At 40.7% G+C, this 19,475-nt stretch overlaps 1 protein-coding gene across 2 annotated transcripts in view; it reads right to left on the bottom strand.

Annotated features, from left to right (window-relative positions):
• The window catches only part of LOC115139415 (exostosin-1-like), a 257,301-nt gene extending 244,957 nt beyond the window's left edge, over window positions 1-12,344 (bottom strand). For both annotated transcript variants that reach the window (XM_029676760.2, XM_029676761.2), the window contains exons 1-2: window positions 11,897-12,344; window positions 9,742-10,835 (exon numbers count right to left, since the gene is read on the bottom strand). In XM_029676760.2, coding sequence (XP_029532620.1) covers window positions 9,742-10,709 — 968 coding nt within the window. In that variant the 5' untranslated portion in view covers window positions 10,710-10,835; window positions 11,897-12,344. The remainder of the gene's footprint in view (window positions 1-9,741; window positions 10,836-11,896) is intronic.
• Between the last annotated feature and the right edge of the window lie 7,131 nt (window positions 12,345-19,475).

Below are 19,475 nucleotides of genomic sequence, written 5' to 3'. Positions count from 1 at the left end.
TGCAAGAATCAAGATCCCTCACAACAAAGATCACTTCCTCTCTGAGTACAAGCAGTTTTCAACTCACTATTTTCATTTGAGGTTTTATCCACAAAATTTTACTGTTGTGGATAACTTTTTAACGACACCTTTTTTTGTCTCTAACGATACCCTTTTTTTTGGCCACAGACTGTTATGTGCTATCTGTCTAGTAGTTTGCATTTTATACATTTTCAAGAGCATAAAAAGACGCATTTATATAAGTAATTGGCAACTCGTTCTCATTCTGAAAGGCTGGGTTGTTCAAACAGTTGGAGACAGAGGAGGGTGTATTCCTAACAGTTCAATTTGTTAACACGCAAATAGAGCCAAGTTGGCTAGACTTTATATACACTGAACAAAAATATAAAAATGCAACATGTAAAGTATTGGTCGCATCTTTCATGAGGGGAAATAAAAAAATATCCCCAAAATGTTCAATAAGCACAAAAAGCTTTTTTTTCTCTCAAATGTTGTGCGCAAATGTGTTTACATCCCTGTTAAAATTAGCATTTCTCCTTTGCCAAGATAATCCATACACCTGACAGTTGTGGCGTCACAAGAATCGGATTAAACAGCATACTCAATACATAGGTGCTCCTTGTGCTGGGGACAATAAAAGGCCACTCTAAAACATGCAAGTTTGTTATACAATACAATGAAAACAGATGTCTCAAGTTGAGAGAGCGTGCAATTGGCATGCTGACTGCAGGAATGTCCACCATTGCTTTTCCCAGAGAATTTAATGTTATTTTCTCTCTGCCTCCAACGTTGTTTTAGAGAATATGGCAGTACTTTCAACCGGCCAGCCCAGGACCTCCACATCCAGCTGCTTCACCTGTGGGATCGTCAGACCACCACCTGGACAGCTGATGAAACTGTGGGTTTGCACAACCAAAGAAATTCTGCACAAAATGTCAGAAATCGTCTCAGGGAAGCTCATCTGCGTGCTTGTCGTCCTCACTAGGGTCTTGACCTGACTGCAGTTTGGCGTCGTAACCGCCATCAGTAAGCAAATGCTCACCTTTGTCACTGGCACGCTGGAATTCTGTGCTCTTCATGGATGAATCCCGGTTTCAACTGTACTGGGCAGATTGCAGACAGCATGTATGGAGTCGTGTGGGCGAGCAGTTTGCTGATGTCAATGTTGTGAACAGAGTGTCCCATGGTGGTGGTGGGGTTATGGTATGGGCAGGCGTAAGTTACGGACAACAAACACATATTAACACTTTCAAAGAGAGTTAAAATTGCTACACTATACTTTTTTGAGATTATGGAGTTAGGCGAGATGGCAACACATCCACTTGACAGAAAACACAATTACTAATTTTACAGCACAACGCAATCCAGGTCTTTTCATACTCTCCTTGGTTTTAAATAATCAAGTATTGATCTTGCCGCCAATATTCTAAATAAAAAAGGTAGAAGGTGATTGTCAATCACTCAATAATAATCTTGCTACCTTCAGGGTGTTGAGTCAGTACATTAGTCTCATTAAGTACATAGGACTTGCATGAAGCACTGAAAGAAGCATTTCCAAAATTTCTCAAATCATATTCGTACCCCAGTCAGTGTGGACGTCTTCTAAGCCAATAAGCTTGTAGTTTGTCTTAAAAGACCCTGTAATGAACCCACATACTGATAAAGGGGCAATTCCACCATAATGTAATTATGCTTTTACTCAGTTTTTTCACTTTAAAATGTATGCCAAACAAAAAACACTAATTTCAATGTTTAACAAACCATACAACTATGCAAAAGGACTACTTGTAACAATTTCCACTGAACATTTTACAAAAGCAAATTTAGTGGAAGAACTGTCCAGATGCAGACTTAGATAACAGAACTACAGTAAAATATCCCTCAAGTTATGCGACCACGTTTTCCATAAAACTCTTTCAAAATGTTCTACCTCATAATGTCCAGCACCACCCCAACATGTGAAAATGGCACATTTGTATGTCCTGTAGTAAAAAAAAGCTTAAGAATCATAAGTGTTTCCAATGACATCAACCAATTAGTAAGCAGTACCTACTCAAAATTGGTCAAAATAGCATGCTGTACACCAGTGATGTCATCGGAAACACTTTTCTCTATCTTTTTTTACTACAAAACATATAAACGAACCATTTTCACATATGTTGAAGTTGGAGTGGTGCTGGAGATGATCCATATGAAGTTGAAAAATTGAGAAGTTTACCTTTAAAGACGCGTTCCGAATTAGGATTCAAAGATCTCTGCAGAAAGAACAGGGTGTCAGCTATGACATGACACCTTGAGTTAGAAAAAAATATATATTTTCGTTATTGAACTACAGTAAGAAATTACGGTAATGAAATGACATCATGGGACCCTGATCTGTTCTACACAGAAATGCAAAATTATGGATATGAATGTCATTCTCCTCATGTTTCATGAGTTGACATCACAGCGCAGCACAGTAGAGCACAGTACAGCAGAACAGAGTAGAGTTCAGTAAAGTCAATTCAAGTATAGTTCAGTACAGTACTATACACTGTACTCTCACTGTGCTTTACTGTACTGTCCTACTGTATTGTAGAGTGTACTGTACTACACTCAGTCCTGCACTCACTGACTTATGCCACATTTTGTTGTGTTACAGCGTGAACACAAAATTGGTTTTTTTCTTTTTAAATGTATATTTAATAAAATCTCACCCATCTACACAATACCCCATAATGAAGTGAAAACATGCCTTTAGAAATGTTTGCACATTTTTTGAATACATTTTTTTTTAAGGATTCACACCCCTGAGGTAATACATGTTAGAATCACATTTGGCAGCGATTACAGTCTAAGAGCTTTGCACACCTGGATAGTTCAAAATTTGCCCTCTTATTAATTTCAACATTCTTCAATCTCAAATTGATTGTTGACCATTGCTAGACAACAATATACTTTCCAGCAGATTTAAGTGAAAACTGTAACTTGGCCACTCAGGAACATTCACTGTCTATTTGGTAAACAACTCCATTGTAGATTTGTTCCTTGTGTTTTAGGTTATTGTCCTGCTGAAAGGTCCCAGTGTCTGTTGGAAAGCCGACTGAACCAGGTTTTCTAGACTTTTGACTGTGCTTAGCTCTATTCCGTTTTTTTTTTTGTCCTTATAAACTCCCCAGTCCATAACGATTACAAGCATACCCACAACATGAAAGCATACCCATAGCTTGAAAATATGGAGAGTGGTACTCAGTAATGTGTTGTATTACATAACACTTTGTATTCAGGACAAAAACTGAGAATTACTTTGCAACATGTTTTACAGTATTACTTTAGTGCCTTGATGCAAACAGGATGCATGTTTTGGAATATTTTTTATTCTGTACAGGTTTCCTTCTTTTCACTCTCTCAATTAGACTAGTATTGTGGAGTAACTACAATGTTGATGATCCATCCTCAGGTTTCTCCCATCATAGGCATTAAACACAAATGCTCATTAAACTGTTTTAAATGTCACCATTGGCCTCATGGTGAAATCCCTGAGCAGTTTTCTTCCTCTCTGGCAGCTGAGTTAGGAAAGACACCTGTATCTTTTGTAGTAACTGGGTGTATTGATACCCCATCCAAAGTGTCATTAATAACTTCACCATGCTTAAAGGGATATTCAATGTCTGCACCAATAGGCACCCTTCTTTGAGAAGCATTGGAAAACCTCCCTGGTCTTTGTGGTTGAATCGGTGTTTGAAATTCAATTCTTGCTGCCGAGGGACCTTACAGATAATTGACATTATGGGGTATTGTGTGCAGGCCAGTGACACACATTCTCAATGTAATCCATTTTAAATTGAGGCTGTAACAACAAATGTGGAAAAAGTCAAGGGCTGTGAATACTTTTTGAAGGCACTGTATTCCTAATGCCCAAAATGTTGAGTCTATTTCTGCAGAATAGAAGATTCTCAGCTTTTCTTTCAGCTGTCAACTTACGTCTCAAACATCTGCATCTTTAGCTAAAAATAATAAGATTTACTGTGTCAGATATATGCACAAAACAAAAATATAGAGCACTGAATGTGCAGTCTGCAGTTGTCCATTGAATGTAAGCCAATTTTTAGTGCAGGCATCGACTCCAGTTCGAAAAAAGAAATCTCGTTATGAAAGGGAATTGAGCATCCCTGCTTGGTCTTTTAGTTGCCTTTCTCAGGATAAACCTGACAGAAAGTTAATCACTGCACATCTAGTACACCTCTGCAATCTGGTTAGAACTGGACCTCAGACAAAACTAGGCCACAGGAAATATCATTGTTCTGCTATATGAAACTGAGATGTTAGTTCAACAGCATGAAATACAGTTGGAAATAGGGACATGACAAATACATTTTTTTTTAAAAGGCTTAATGTTTAAACTGCTTTTTTTTAATCATCGTTTCCTGTTAAAACTAAGAAAATTCATATAATTCACGTGAATTCACAATGCTAAATATGGTCCTACTGTGACCTACTGCATAGGACCGCTAGCGGGCAATGAAGTTCTATCTTCCCGGACAATGGCGCTCACATTACTGCTGTCCCCCACCCACTCTGCTAGGTGCCACTCCATGTTTTCAGAGGTCAGTACATGGGACTTTATGTCCCACTTCTCATCAATATGACGGCTCACTGCAGTGACGTATGACAGCATGTTCATAGATGTCCAACAACGTGTATGTTTTTATTTAAGAGATCGCGCTTTGTACTTGCAAAGCAATCATTGTACAATTTCGTCACCCGGGCCATCAGTTTTCTGACATGGCACGTTGTAGTCTGGTTCTAGACATGCCATCAGGGAATTGAAGACGACATGCTCAACCTTTGACTACGGTTCTGGAATGAGCGATACGATTTTTCTAACTCTGTCCCTTATCGCACTTCTTTTGTGAAAAAGAAGTCTGTCCGTTGTTGCTGCCAGAAACAGTTTGGGTCTCACGGTGCGTCAGTTTCCGATGGTTAAGCATTGCACCTGTACTACCATTACTGTACCTCAATTTCACCTCGCAAAGTTTACATTTCACCACCTTCTCATTTAACTTCTCAAAGTTTTGGAATACAGGACTTCGCTGCTGTCGCTTGCCATACTCTGCCCTTTTTCCACCGACGATGACGTGCAGAGCGCTTTATGTCCGTGGCAAATAAATTGAAAGATGCACAACTTTCAATTTTTTAAAGATTTTTTTTATTTTTATTTATGGCTTCTTTTCTTAACGTTCCCAATTTTGTTTATATGTTTTTAGTCTTTCCAAGGCCTCTTTACAATACATTCAAACAGGTTTGTCATGTAACATGTATTTACAGTAATAGCAGGAACTAGTCTAGACCTTTTCACTGCTAGCAAGGCTGGGGAACAACATGTTAAATTGTAGTCTATAATTAAAACACTGTCGGAGGACCGTTACTTTCATGGCTGGTGATGGATCTGCAGAAAGCACCCAACAGTGAGAAACTAATTTAGAGCCTATCTATACATCTTATCAGCAGGGTCTCTCTAGCCTAAGGCTGAAAAGAACAAGGACCAGACAAATAAATCTGACTGGCTTCTGAGACACACAAGCTTTGATGACTTCTTCCACACCATTTTGATAATGAAATAAGTGTCATGATGTAAATCTTCCATGTTAAATAGGAACGTTGTGTCCTCATGGCTAAACTGTGACTGAGACACGTGGGCCTGTCGTGTGGGGTTCTTGGGGATGTTATCGCAGTATAGTGAAATCATCTGACTTCAGTCCATGGCTGCCCAGCACGGGGTGGGATCTTCCTCGATCCCTCAGCCTTGGTTTAATTCAATTGAAAGCAAATTATTGACTCTTCTGACTGAGGCTTTGAAATCCCCTTCAATTTGATTCACACTGAGTATTTTCAAGTGGGTACCTTGTTTTGCCCACATTGTATCTGTATTGATATACAAAATATTGTGGAATGTTTTGTAACTGTCAGAGTGTTATTGGACATCTTTGGTTATCACTCTTTTGGATTTCTACTGTAGGCCACATCTGTTTCTCTTCAAACAGTGCTATTCAATCTCTCTCTTTGTGAGCTTGAAGATATTTTTTAAGATGGAGGCAATCTGATGTTTAATATTACCGATTTTCAGATGAGCTCAGCTGTCAAAATCAAACAAAGGTTTGTGATATGATTTGGCACAGAGTCTGAACTGTAATAAACCCCCCTTAAAAGATCGAACAGGAAGTGTTCCAGACTTCAACTATCTGACCATTCTAAAAAACACCTGTGGGACATTCATTCATACTAACAACCAATGAGGGCGAGCCAGGCAGTGAAATAACAGTGAGGGCTGGAAAGTAAGTTAAAAAGGATAGGATAAAGTAATCCTTCTCACCCCCCTTAAAAGATTTAGATGCACTATTGTAAAGTGGCTGGTCCACTGGATGTCATAAGGTGAATGCACCAATTTGTAAGTCGCTCTGGATAAGAGCGTCTGCTAAATGACTTAAATGTAAATGTAAATGTAAAAACGTATGTAAGACTGAGCATTACCAGAGATGACATTGTCTTCACTGCACACACATGCCCGTCCTGCAACAATGGCTAGCGGGAGGAAACCCAGCCGTACAAAACAAAATCAGGAGAGCCTGATACAATGGGAGTCAGTGCTTCCCATGTCATTCCAGGTTAAATGAGGCAAGTTTAAACAGTCACATGGTTCCGGATGAGATTACGTACATTTCGTTTTGGGAATTTTAATAGCTTCTTGACAGCACCCCTGGTGATTTGAATGAAACCGTCCATACATATTTGCCCACTGAAGGAGAGCTCAGAAATGTACTTTTTGGACCTGAATGCCAAAACATTCCAGAGATAAAAAGTGCTTAAAATTCAGCCATTTTGAAAACCCCACCATGCCTTTAGACATGCATGTTGTTTTCATCACTGGAAAAGATAAACGGTTTGATATCATTTAAAAGCTTACAGTGTTGTCAAACGATTGTATCATTTCTTTAAAATAATGTTTGGAATAAAAACTGTCATATTTAAACCTTTAATGTCAATCATCTTAAAACACATATACTTGTTTTTTTTCCCTATTTGCATATGTTGTAGTTTAGACCGTATTTCACATCATTTAAGGTTTTTGTGTTGTGTCCGCCGTCGGTTAAGTCAACATGCTCTTGAATACAGGGTGGGTGTCATGTTTTGGCTGATAAATGTTCTAAAAATGGGAATAAAATTGAAATTTCAACTTTCAAATGGTACCACAAAGATGGTTGGATGTCCACACATTAGATCATGTTGACTTGAATGGGAATATCTGTTGTTTTAAATGACACTGTCAATCCTCCATAGGAAACCTATTGAAATATAAATAGAATATGCATTACCATTCAAGTTGACATTTGAGGCTCGTCTTTGTGGTGGCAATTAGAAGTTTCAACACAACACAAATTTCAAATGGTGTACCAGCTAAATTGCAGGGCTCTAAATGGATAGGTCCATTCCATAAATTATTTCCATGATTGAAATGACACCCACCCTGTATTCAAGAGCATGTTGTGTCTAAACTGATGGCGGGCACAAAACAAAAACGTCAGATGATGTGAAACACGGTCTAAGCTACAACATATGAGAGTATGATAAAAAAGGTTAAACATGTTTTTAGATACATGCCGATAAAAAAGATATATAGTTTGACAACACTGTACGTAAGCTTTTAAATGATGAACTCAACCGTTGATCTTTTCCAGTGATAAAGACATGGATGTGTTATGGTATGCAAAACGTCACCTTTATCTCCTAAATGTTTTGGCATTCAGATCCAAAACGTCACTTTCTGACCACTTCTTCCATTGGAAAACATGTATGAAAAGCTGCTTAAGTCAAAAAGCATGCCATCAAATAGTGATTGAATGCTTTGATGACAGCTTTGCACATTCTTGGCATTCTCTCAACCACTCTCTATTCCTTCACTCTGAGGTCCAACTCATCCCAAACCATCTCAATTGGGATGAGGTCGGGTGATTTTGGAGGCCAGGTCATCTGATGCAGGCCTCTCCTTCTTGGTCAAATAGCCCTTACACAGCCTGGAGGTGTGTTGGGTCATTGTCCTGTTGAAAAACAAATGACAGTCCCACTAAGCAGATGGGATGACGTATCGCTGCAGAATGCTGTGGTAGCCATGCTGGTTAAGTGTGTCTTGAACTAAAAAAATAAATAAATCACTGACAGTGTCACCAGCAAAGCACCCCCACACCACCTCCATGCTTCACAGTGGGAACTACATATGTGGAGATCATCCGTTCACCTACTCTGCATCTCACAAAGACACAGCAGGTGGAACCAAAAATAGCAAATTTGGACTCATCAGACCAAAGGACAGATTTCCACCGGTCTACTGTCCATTGCTCGTGTTTCTTGGCCCAAGCAAGTCTTCTTATTGGTGTCCTTTAGTAGTGGTTTGTTTGCAGCAATTCGACCATGAAAGCCTGATTCACGCCAGTCTCCTCTGAACAGTTGATGTTGAGCTGTGTCTGTTACTTGAACTCTGTCACGCATTTATTTGGGCTACAATTTCTGAGGCTGGTAACTCTAATGAACTTATCCTCTGCAGCAGAGGTAAGCCTGGGTCTTCCTTTCCTGTGGCGGTCCTCATGAGAGCCAGTTTCATCATAGCGCTTTGATGGTTTTTGCATGTGCACTTGAAGAAACTTTCAAAGTTCTTGAAATGTTCCAGATTGACTGACCTTAATGTCTTAAAGTAATGACGGGCCCTTGTTTCTCTTTGCTTATTTGTGATGTTCTTGCCATAATATGGACTTGGACTTTTACCAAATAGGGCTATCTTCTGTATACCACCTCTATCTTGTCACAACACAACTGATTGACTCAAACGCATTAAGGAAAGAAATGCCACAAATTAACATGGCACACCTGTTAATTCAAATGCATTCCAGATGACTACCTCATGAAGCTGCTTGAGAGAATGCCAAGAGTGTGCAAAGCTGTCAAGGCTAAGGGCGGCTACTTTGAAGAATGTCAAATATAAAAACCTATTTTGATTTGTTTAACACCTTTTTGATTACTACATGATTCCATATGCGTTATTTCATAGTTTTGATGTCTTCGCTACTATTCTACAATGTAGAAAATAGTAAAAAATAAAGAAAAACCCTTGAACAAGTAGGTGTGTCTAAACTTTTGACTGGTACTGTACCTCCCTGTCATCCTGAACTCCTCTACAAACTCCTTTCATTTGTCAGCTGTTGATGCTGAGTTGTTATGCAGCGAGGTTTTATTCGTACACAGATCTCTCAAGTGTGTTGCACTGTGCAACAGGCTGCAGGCTGCAGAGCAAAATAATATAGTTTGACTCTATAGCAGACTAGCAGTACTCTCATGGTTATTCTAAAGTTTTTTAAACAGGCAGAGCATCACACCCAACCCGTAACAAACAAACCTGATTAAAAATATTGGTAGATAGATCATGTAAACTGTAGCAAGATATGAAAGTAAAACTGGATGCAAACATTGAGAGGAAAAACAACATGTCAGGATAATCCAACTAACATGGATGAGCAACTGTAGTTTGATAATATCCACAGTGCTAGGAATGTGTCATCCAGAAATAACCATTAACCTCTTGATATGTTGTGTCAGACTGTCGGTCTACATCCTGTGCTGTAGAGTGAGAAACATGCCATTGTGAAATACTTGACTCACTTTAGTACCAACAGACCCTGAACCAGCGAAAGGACATACAAGAGGGGAACTTACTTTGAGTATTCTTCATTGTCCCGGTCACATCTTGCATCCTTATGCTTTTCCCAGTCCTTCCCATGCTTGCAGGTGGTCAATAGAATGATATCTTCCCCATTGTGAATATGATATAAAGCATTTCTGGTTTCTGAACCGATACCAGTCAGATACCTCTTCCCTTTGAAAACCAGTAAATATTTCCTTGATGGAGGGACATTTTTGAGTGTCAAATATCCCTTGTCCCCTCCTTTTTGGGAATGGTCTTTTGAAAACAAAGGAATGGACACATCAAAGTGTGGCCTAAAATGATCCATATCAATGCTGGCTTTGGCCAAAATGGCCTGGCCAATATCAAAGCCCAGCTCCTCTGTGTAATATGGCCAGGTGCCAGAGTAGAGGTTGAAAATGAGGTGGTTCCTCCCGTCATTCCACGTTGGAAGGCTCTGTACTTTAGCCTTGACATTGTGAATGTACTGGCTGGACAGCTGGTCCCGGTCCAGAGTGTCAATGCCCAGCACATACAGACAGGCCTCGTTGACGTCTGTGGTGTGGAAGCGGGAATCCTCGACAGCTGTCAGGATCTTCTGGTAGCTCTCAGACACAGTCTCCCCCTTCAGCAGGGGGTAGACGTACACCTTGAACCCCCTCTGGCAGCGGCTGAAGTCGAAGCATGTGTCCATGCGGCACCTCCTGCTCTTGTAGATGTTGTTGCGGATCTCCCGCCTCTCCCTGGGAGAGGTGTGCTGGTGGTGGAGCAAAGGGCTGTCCTCCTCCTGCTCTCCGTCCTCCAGGTAGGTGTTGAGCGGGTGGGTCCACTCAGGCCAACGCTGTCTGAGCAGGCTAAAGCCGGGGCTCTGGGCGACTCTGAAGAGGTGCTGGTGGTGGTTTTGATGATGGAACTCCCCAATCTGAAGTCCCCACAGGTAGGCAACCAGAAGAAGACAGGCCCCTAGAGACACGACCAGGTACCTCTTCTTGGCCTGCATGTGGACAGTAGGGCTGAAGGTGATGGGAACCGAGGCAGGAGAAGGAGCAGGGAGGACGTCGGGGTCCACACTCAACCCACGGGGCTCACTCTTATCCACAGGTAAGCATGCTGCTGGTCTGAGTCACTGTGTGCACAAAATAGAACAGAAAGCGTGAAAATCACATTATAGCTGGATTCCATTTCAGATAATCAGAGATGAGCATTATGATGGATTGCAGAGAAAAGAGTTGCATTTGGTATCACTGACAGTGTTTGCTTCGTGTTTTACAGCACATTTGAGACAAATCAATATTCATATTGTCTGATGATTAGAATCAATGGCTCCACACTAGCTACAGATTGGTCATATCACATTATCTGGTGTAACAAAGATTTTTGGTATCCATTATTGGCCATTATTAAAGGTTTGCCTATACAAAATCTCACCACATATTTTTCAACTACCCTGGTATTTGAGATAATATATTTGTTCTCGATTCAGCCAAAAATGTCAGTGTCCAATTGCAGATGGTGCGTTTGAATTTAGAAAATGCTGTTCAAATAAATAAAATGTTTTGCCTCATGAAGTAGTCCCAACAATGTGTACGCCACCATCTTGTCCATTTCATATCTTCTCTCATTGACTGAGACAGGTGACCATCATCGAGACATGCAGCCCTTTGGGGTGGACCCACCTGTGTCAATCAATGATATTTGAAATAGACTAGATGGAGGTGTACACATTGTCGAATTACTTCATGGAGCAAAAAAATTTAAATAAAAATTTTAAAAATTTAAAAATTGAGCATTTTCTAAATTCAAAACGCACAGGACATTTTAGAAGATACATGTTTGCCCGACTCAAGAACGAATATAGTATCGCCAATAACAGGTTAGTTGAACAATCTCTGGGAATGTTTTGTATAGGCAAACCTGTAACACCCAGTTATGGATACCAAACATGTTTCCTTATAACACATTATCTGATGTAACAATCTGTAGCTAGTGCTACACCAAAGCAATATTGTTCAGACACTTCCACCCATGCGCAATTAGCCTGCGGGGACGAGGCTAACGCCAAAGCAATTCGACAAAAGTCAAATAATGAATTATTTCAGGTCACTCATCATCAATTTCATTCAACTTCGAAGCAAAACCAAATGTTTGGTGAATTAAGTAATGTATCAGGGAAAACATGTGCCCTACCTTTTGTAACAAACACCTGCGATACTGTTGATTTTCGAAGCTTCCAGCGTTGATTGATGCCCTCTCACCCGGATGAACACGATGTAAACACAGCATCCTAAATGATCCGAATAGCTTTGGGGCCACTTAACTAACAAAAATCATTATTCGTGTGGATAAAAGCCAAAGAAGTTGGAGAGCCATTGGAAGCCATCCGATGCAGGGTCACTTTTTTTCCTTACCTAGAAAGTAGAATGTGGTACTTTTACATCATATCCCAGAGAAATCTTGCTAAATATTGTTCTTTCATTCTCAGGGGCCTCTGAGTCGCAGTTCTTGACAAACATGTCACCACTTACGATAAAGGTCACCTTCCCATACGGGAGACTCATTCCATGCTCATTCCATTTACCTCTAAAATGTATTGTTTTTATCATAAGCAATTGATCGAGTATATTTCCATAAGCAACCCCCCCCCCCCCATTTGATTTAGTAGAAACCTATATTTTCTGTATTCATGCAGTTTTATAGTGGTGTATACAACGGTTTGCTGTCATCTTTGTGTGCGTCGGACTCCGGTATAAAAGTTTCCGAGCAAAACACTAGTTTCCAAAGTGCGCTCTTAACGCGTGAATCCGAACCAGTGAATCTAGACCTGTCTCTCCATACTTCTCCGGCCCGCGTAGACTGGCTATGTCAATTCCAATCGTTACGATTGTGGATCATACAATGCATTGGCACATTCTTCGTCTGATGACAGTCCATGATTATGTCTATCCAACTGAGTCAGATCCACAAAGCGCACATGCACACCGTGCACGAATTTCTACTGAGATTTATTTCAGGGTTATTTTCTCAATCTCTATAAATGCACGCAAAAAGAATTGAGTGACAGTTCAATAAATCCACATGATCGTCATTTTAGGGATCCCATGTATACTACATCCACTTGCTCCCGATTACATAGTAGATAAATGATACACAGTCCGTAAAGTTAACGGTGTGTGTGTGTCACCTGAACGACACGCGCCTCAACAGTCGGCAGTCCAGCACAGAATCTTGCAACGATCACGCGTCAAATCTACTCCAAAGTAATGTAGTGCATCAAGCTGCAATCTCTCCGTCTTTCATTCGCCGGGCTGTGAACCACTACGAATACAACCACAGTTCGCAGATAGGGGCTCATTCTACATAGTCCACGGGTCCTGTGGAGTTTACGAATCCTTCTGCATCCCCCTCCACTCTCATTCAGAGCTGAGGACCATGCGATGAACCTCCCACAACGAGAGGCTGCGCCTCCGACCGCGGTTATTGGTAGAGGATGCGCGGTGAGCAATGGAAATGGATGGTGGAAGCGTCGATCATTTCAAGAGGCGTTGGCAGCAACTATAGCTATTCGATAAGAAAGCATGTTATCAGAAGTTGGTGGTGTATGGTAGTCTACTCATGACGTGCCCAGAGCCCTTTTTTGTATCAGTCGCCCAATATGAACTATTTGGGGGTGTGCTCGAAATATTGCAGATGGCACACCTGCACATGCGTTTTTTCTACCTCAACCTTAACGAAATGTTCTATGATGGCTTCCTGTATCTATAGCCTATTTGAGTGAATCCGGAATGCACAGATTGGGAACTAGATGTTGAGTAGGTGATTCAATGGCTGATTCATAATGCTGATAATGCATATACATAAGTGTGATAATAATGTAATAACTCTGTAATATGGTCCAGTATGTCATCGTTGTAGTGCGCTATGACTTCAGCAACACTCCTTGCTAGATGTACTTGTAAATGTGTCACAAGCTTGACAGCTTGCAGTCTGTGCTCCAAGCTTTCAAGGAGGTTATAAAGCATTTCCCAATCTTTTAAGCCAGGAGACATTCAGCAGGATTCATTGCAAGTCTTTTAAATAAACCATAAGGAGATCTTGGAATGCCACATTTATAACATAGTGAAAGTTTAACGTTTTTATTTAGCATATTAGTGACCCTTAAAGGATGACTAAAGAGATGCTGACCTTTGCTTGATGCCATGTTATGCTCGCTGGATATTGTTCTATAATTTTCATTGGATTTCAATATTGTTTTTTGATTTATTGGTAAGTGTACTTTAACAGTTCACCTTGTCACAGATGGCTTCATTGGATACACAACTTGTTTATACAGGAAGTTGCAAATGTTGATTCAAATAAAGATTGTTAGATTAATTGATTGATCATGATGCATTGTACTTTTGAAGAAACTATTCAAAATTGTCATTCTGAATTATAATTCTGAAATATAATTCTAACAGTTCATTTAAACTCTGTCAATTAATGATAGAGGTTCTAAGAGTACGGTTCACGTATCAGCTCAAATGCAATAAATGATGCCATCTTGTGGCCTGAGATGTAGCAAAAACAATCTGTGCATAATTCAAAAAGCTTTGGATCACTGTCCTAGTGAGTATAACTGTTGGTATGCTAGATCAACAGGTGGTAAATTTAAATATGGTCTGTTTTTATTTGTGTTCAAAGGTAATGTATGGCAGAATCAAATGTACATGCATTGAAACCTGTATAAGCAGACTTGAACATAAAATAACCACATCTCATGCAAAAAATAATTTGCAAGTCAGGGTGTAACTTGAAAGTTCTATTTAGTGCCTGAATGATACATTTAAAATATTCTGTGTGCTCAAGTGAAAATCACATTTTACTTTTGCATTCTGCCTTCCGTATGGGTTCATTGGGCTTATCAAGCCATGACCACAGGCACAGGGGCAGGCCATGCAGCACTTCTATGATGCTATGAGGGAGCATTTTGTCAACACTTAGTAGCTGAATCATCTCAGTTCTGCTCTACTGAGAGGAATACTCACTACTGCCTTTGGGTCTAAACAACAACCACTGTTGTGAATGTTCCCCTGTAGTGTTGCATTGGATGGCTGTTTTTGCTCACACTGTTTCCTCAACTTGTCCATTATGTGTTGCCAGCAGGATTTCCTCATTGGTCAAAGGTCTCAGCTGTGGCTGCTAGCTGACCCTTAACTACCCCATCTCCCTCCAATGGGATGATAGCATCAGCCGTGCCTCAGAGCTCTCAGGAACTGGTGGTAAGTGACCATCAGCTGACCTGAAGATATATATTGTGTCAGGTAAACTATAGTACAGAGGTTGGCCCCTAGGGTTATACAGTATATGCTGGCCATCTGCGGTGCATGTTATACGCCCTGATGGCAGAGCAGTGACCCAGGTACAGTAAGGATCAGCCCACATGGGAGCTCACCATCCTTAGGGCAACAGAGAGCTCAGTGGAGCATCTCAGCTCTATCAGTAACAGCTACAGGTCAGCGGAACCACAAGTGGGTTTCAAGACAAATCAGGTGCTATCAAATAACAAATACCCACAATATTTGTGCACAATTACAGTACTTACTGTTTGTCCAAGTGAGTTGATTCCATTGCTCTAGATCACAACTGTGAATGAAAATAATAATATCCAACAAGACTGAATTTTCTGGGTTAAGAGCAATTCATTATTCACGTCAGGCATAATGTCTCCATAAGTCTTCGAATTCGGGGGAATAAATACTGTATACATCAAGAATGAAAACACAGCAACAGGGTATTGGAGTGACAAATTCAATTCTGTCCCAGCGCCATATACAGTAGTCTATGAAGTATAAGGCGGTGTGAAAGCCTGCCAGCCATCAGGTGCTGTTTAGGAGCTGATTGAAAAATATTCCGTGCATTTTTATGGAGGGTGGTATATTATACAGGCCATACATCATTGTCATATTGGTGTTCATGTTGGTCCTGCATGTTTAGACAAGCTCTGTGTGTCAATCTGTAGAGCAGTGTCCTTTTCACCAACATGTTATAAGTTCAGCTCAGTGCTACTCATTCTTTCTGCTTTAGAATGCTCTGTAAACAATTTCTTTCATTTTTGAGATTTTACTGCAGGAACGCACTACTTACCTGACTGAAAATCCTTTAGTTATTATTGTGTCATTCTTATGCAACTGTCTCATTCTACAATATATGCATCTGTTTCCACAGCCACTGTATCCTTTCTGGCAAATATAGTCCTCTTATCATCTGGTGAGGAAATCATGTGATGAAGCCTGTGCCAGCTTCCTCCTGGTGCTTCCCAGCAACCCCTGGTGACAGTTGAAGGTTTCAGGTTTTAATACTGGCCTGAGAACAAGCATTGACACCCTCTAGGTTCAGAGGTACTGTATGTGATGGACATCACCCGGAGCACGGTTCATAAGAAAATCATTATTCTATCCCACTGTGCCTGTGTCTTCCAGCCATACTGATAAGGATGTCCTAGGGGGTGACCATTAAAACATACCTAATGAGAATGTATCTGCAAGGCAGGATTTGGATCCACTTGGGGAGTGTTTATTTTATTTTGTATCACCAAGCACAGGGCGCATTCAGTACTGCTGCCGGATGAGCGAGCCTTGTGAAGCTTCCTCTCACCTGTGACAAAGTGCCCACGTTCATCCCTCCTTCACTCTATACGAATAGGGCTTTTGAACGTGTCCCCCATGAACGGTAATGCTGGGAAGGTCCTGTTTAATCAGGTCGTGGGAGGCTGTAAGCGAGGCAGATTGTCAGTGAGATTCCCATAGGTGCAGGGACACTGGGCCACTGCTCTAGCCTTTGGTCTACCTGTGGTTGATTCTGGAATTCTAACTATATACTCCGTGGGACAGTGAGAACAATCTTCCCTGCAAACTGTCCTGCTGGCCTAAAACCTGACCTTGTTGCGCTGATACAATCCGGTGAAATTGTGTTTACCTTCAAGATAAGCAGGACTGAGTCTTGTAAGAATATTGAAAGGGATTTACACACAAAGTTTTAGATAGGCCTAAACTTAGAATATATATTTGAATGGATATGGAATGTGCATGCATGGCACATGGTATTGAGGTCTAGAAAAAAATATAGTGCAGCATGATCTCACAAACCCACTGCTAGAGTCTTGGTTTTTTACAGTCTTGAAAAAAATGTCAAGCAAACAATAATGGACAAATTGAGAATGATGTTGTCTTGTCTCGCACAGTATTACAGTACAATACCCATATTTAATGGAGGGGCAAAAGACTGGACTGTTTTGGAAACTGTAAAGCAAGACAAAGTACTGATGTTTTAAACTGAATTACATATGGATTGAGTGGCCTTCTATCAATGCGGTTGTTCTGTTGAGATTCCTCTGGCAGTCTCCTGGGTTAACAGATTATTAAAAACAATGTAGCGATTTGGGTCCTGTGTGTCTGCCACAGTCTTGACAAAATAAATATCCCTCATGAAATATTGATCCACCTTCCCAACTCCTTTCCCATTAGCTGTATAAAGAATTTCTGAAACACAAAGTTATCAGAGTACACATACGATTTGAGAGAGAGCAGGCAGAATGTTGATGAGATGTTCCAAGAAAACATGTCTTTGATTCATCAAGGCCTCCTGGAGTCAGGTGAGGATGAACCACTTCAAACTCCACACAAAGATTGACTTCATCAAAACAACACTGGTTGACTCACTAATGCACTATGTTCATTTCATCTCTCGCTGGCTACTTGTTACATCTGCTCCTGCCACGGCCTCTACTGCTCATCTTGTGTCTCCTTGACCTGCCGCCACTCCCCCAGTGCTCTCTCCCTCTCCGTCTCTCTGTGTGTGTGATTGTGTGGGCGGAGACAGGTGTGCTGGAGTCCGAGCAGATCCCCACCAGCTGCAACCTGTTCCATAATCAAGACCTCTACAAATACTCAGTCCTGCCACTTCCACACTGCCAGATCGTAATCTCTGCTTAGTCCACATTTCTAGCTGTTTGTTACTATCTAGATCCTGTTATCCTGTTATCCTGTTGTGCCTGTTTTCCTTGCCTGACACAGTTTTCCTCTCCGCTACAGTTCTGCCCGCTCTGACTCCAGTCCCACGTCTCCTCATCCTGCTACTCTGTCCTGGATTCCCCACTCTACTGCTCCCTTGGATTCCCCTCCGGACCTGCTTACCCTGTCCCAACCCCTCTCGCTCCAGCCTCAGCACCTGGTTTCCTGCAACCCACCCGAGCTTCCCCTGGCCTGCACTTCATCTCCCCCTGTGTTTCAATAACCACCTTGGTTACTTCATCCCAGTCTCCTCGTCGTAGTCTGCTCTTGGGTTTCCTTGTTCCACTCCACGTAACACTACTTTTTGTTAAAAATCACATTCAACCAGATGAGTTCATGACACCAACATGATTGGACTTTTTCATTTGATAATGGTGCCTTAGGATGTAAGGTATCCCATTTGAAATGTATCTGGCATGTCATTTACACTGACTGTGACAAGTATCTGACTGGTCAAAAGTAGTATTGTTTACTGCCCCTATTTTCCTCTGCATTAAGAGGTGTGATATTGTCCTCTGAAAGGGATCAACTCATACACCTGTCATGTTATTTGGTGAATTGTCAAAAATATCCACATAGTTTTGGGATTCTTGATAAACTCATAGAAATAGTTTTCACTCTCAGAAAAGGATTTGACTTGCAATAATTATATTTGAAATAATGATGTAAAATCCAAAGACATTAACTGAATCAAAAATCGAATAATGTTTTAGTAGCGCATATGTCTATCAGATGTTCCAACCTGTTGAATTTAGGTTGAACATTTTCTCAGTTATGTTTATTTTTTTCAATGACACATCCAGCCAGTGCCACACATCATAAAATGAGAAAATATCCAACAGCCATCTGTGGCCACTTCCGTAGTTTATTTTGTTTGGATACTTGATTAATGGTTTTTGAGCTTAAACATCAGTGAAATAATGTGCTGTTTTGTTTGACGGCCATCTGCTTGTACTCAAAGTTGTGATATTCCCCATAATTAAGCTCAACAACATCTAGACTAAACAGCTAAACCCACTTGATCCAGAGAGTTTTACAACAAACAGTAGGGTGGAACAGGTAGCAGAACATCCTATCAGGCAAAGGATGAATTCATACTCCGACATACCACTTGCTGAAGTGAGGACACACAGCAATAGTCTGTCCTAACTGTGGCTGGAGTGCAGATTACCTGAACAGAGTGGTTTGAAGACATACAGTACATGCAGAAATGACAAGCTGGTTGTAATGCCACACTGTCATTTCTGTAGCGCTCTACTTTAATTGACCTTAATAGTTCAAACCCCAGATGGTGTCTAAAAGATGGAATGCATTAGTACACCCTGCTGGCTAATTTAGCACTTTAAAGACTGATGTTTGATAGCACTAAAAACAACACATCTCTGTCGTAACCACATGGATGCCATCAAGAATGGAAGAACAAGCAAAGCAAGTAAACTATATTATGCTGAAAGTAAGGTGAAAGTGACAGAAAATGTCATGTGTTGCATTTGTCACTGAAAACCTTGCAAAATTGGATTCGAGGGAGTTGGGTTATATGACTGATTTATATTATTTGCACTGAATAAAACCACAAGCATAAACAATACATCCTCTATTATTTTCCAATGATAAACTATTCTGGGGCTAAAAATGCATACCTCTTCTCAGGATAGCTTTACTGCTTTATGAGGACTTGGAGAGTGTATGGATGCACTGAAGCTGTGAGGTTACTGCAT

The sequence above is a fragment of the Oncorhynchus nerka genome, linkage group LG13 (genome assembly GCF_034236695.1).
Source record: "Oncorhynchus nerka isolate Pitt River linkage group LG13, Oner_Uvic_2.0, whole genome shotgun sequence".
Taxonomy (NCBI): domain Eukaryota; kingdom Metazoa; phylum Chordata; class Actinopteri; order Salmoniformes; family Salmonidae; genus Oncorhynchus; species Oncorhynchus nerka.
The sequence above is the reverse complement of the archived record's forward strand: the minus strand, read 5'-3'. Positions and strand labels throughout refer to the sequence as shown.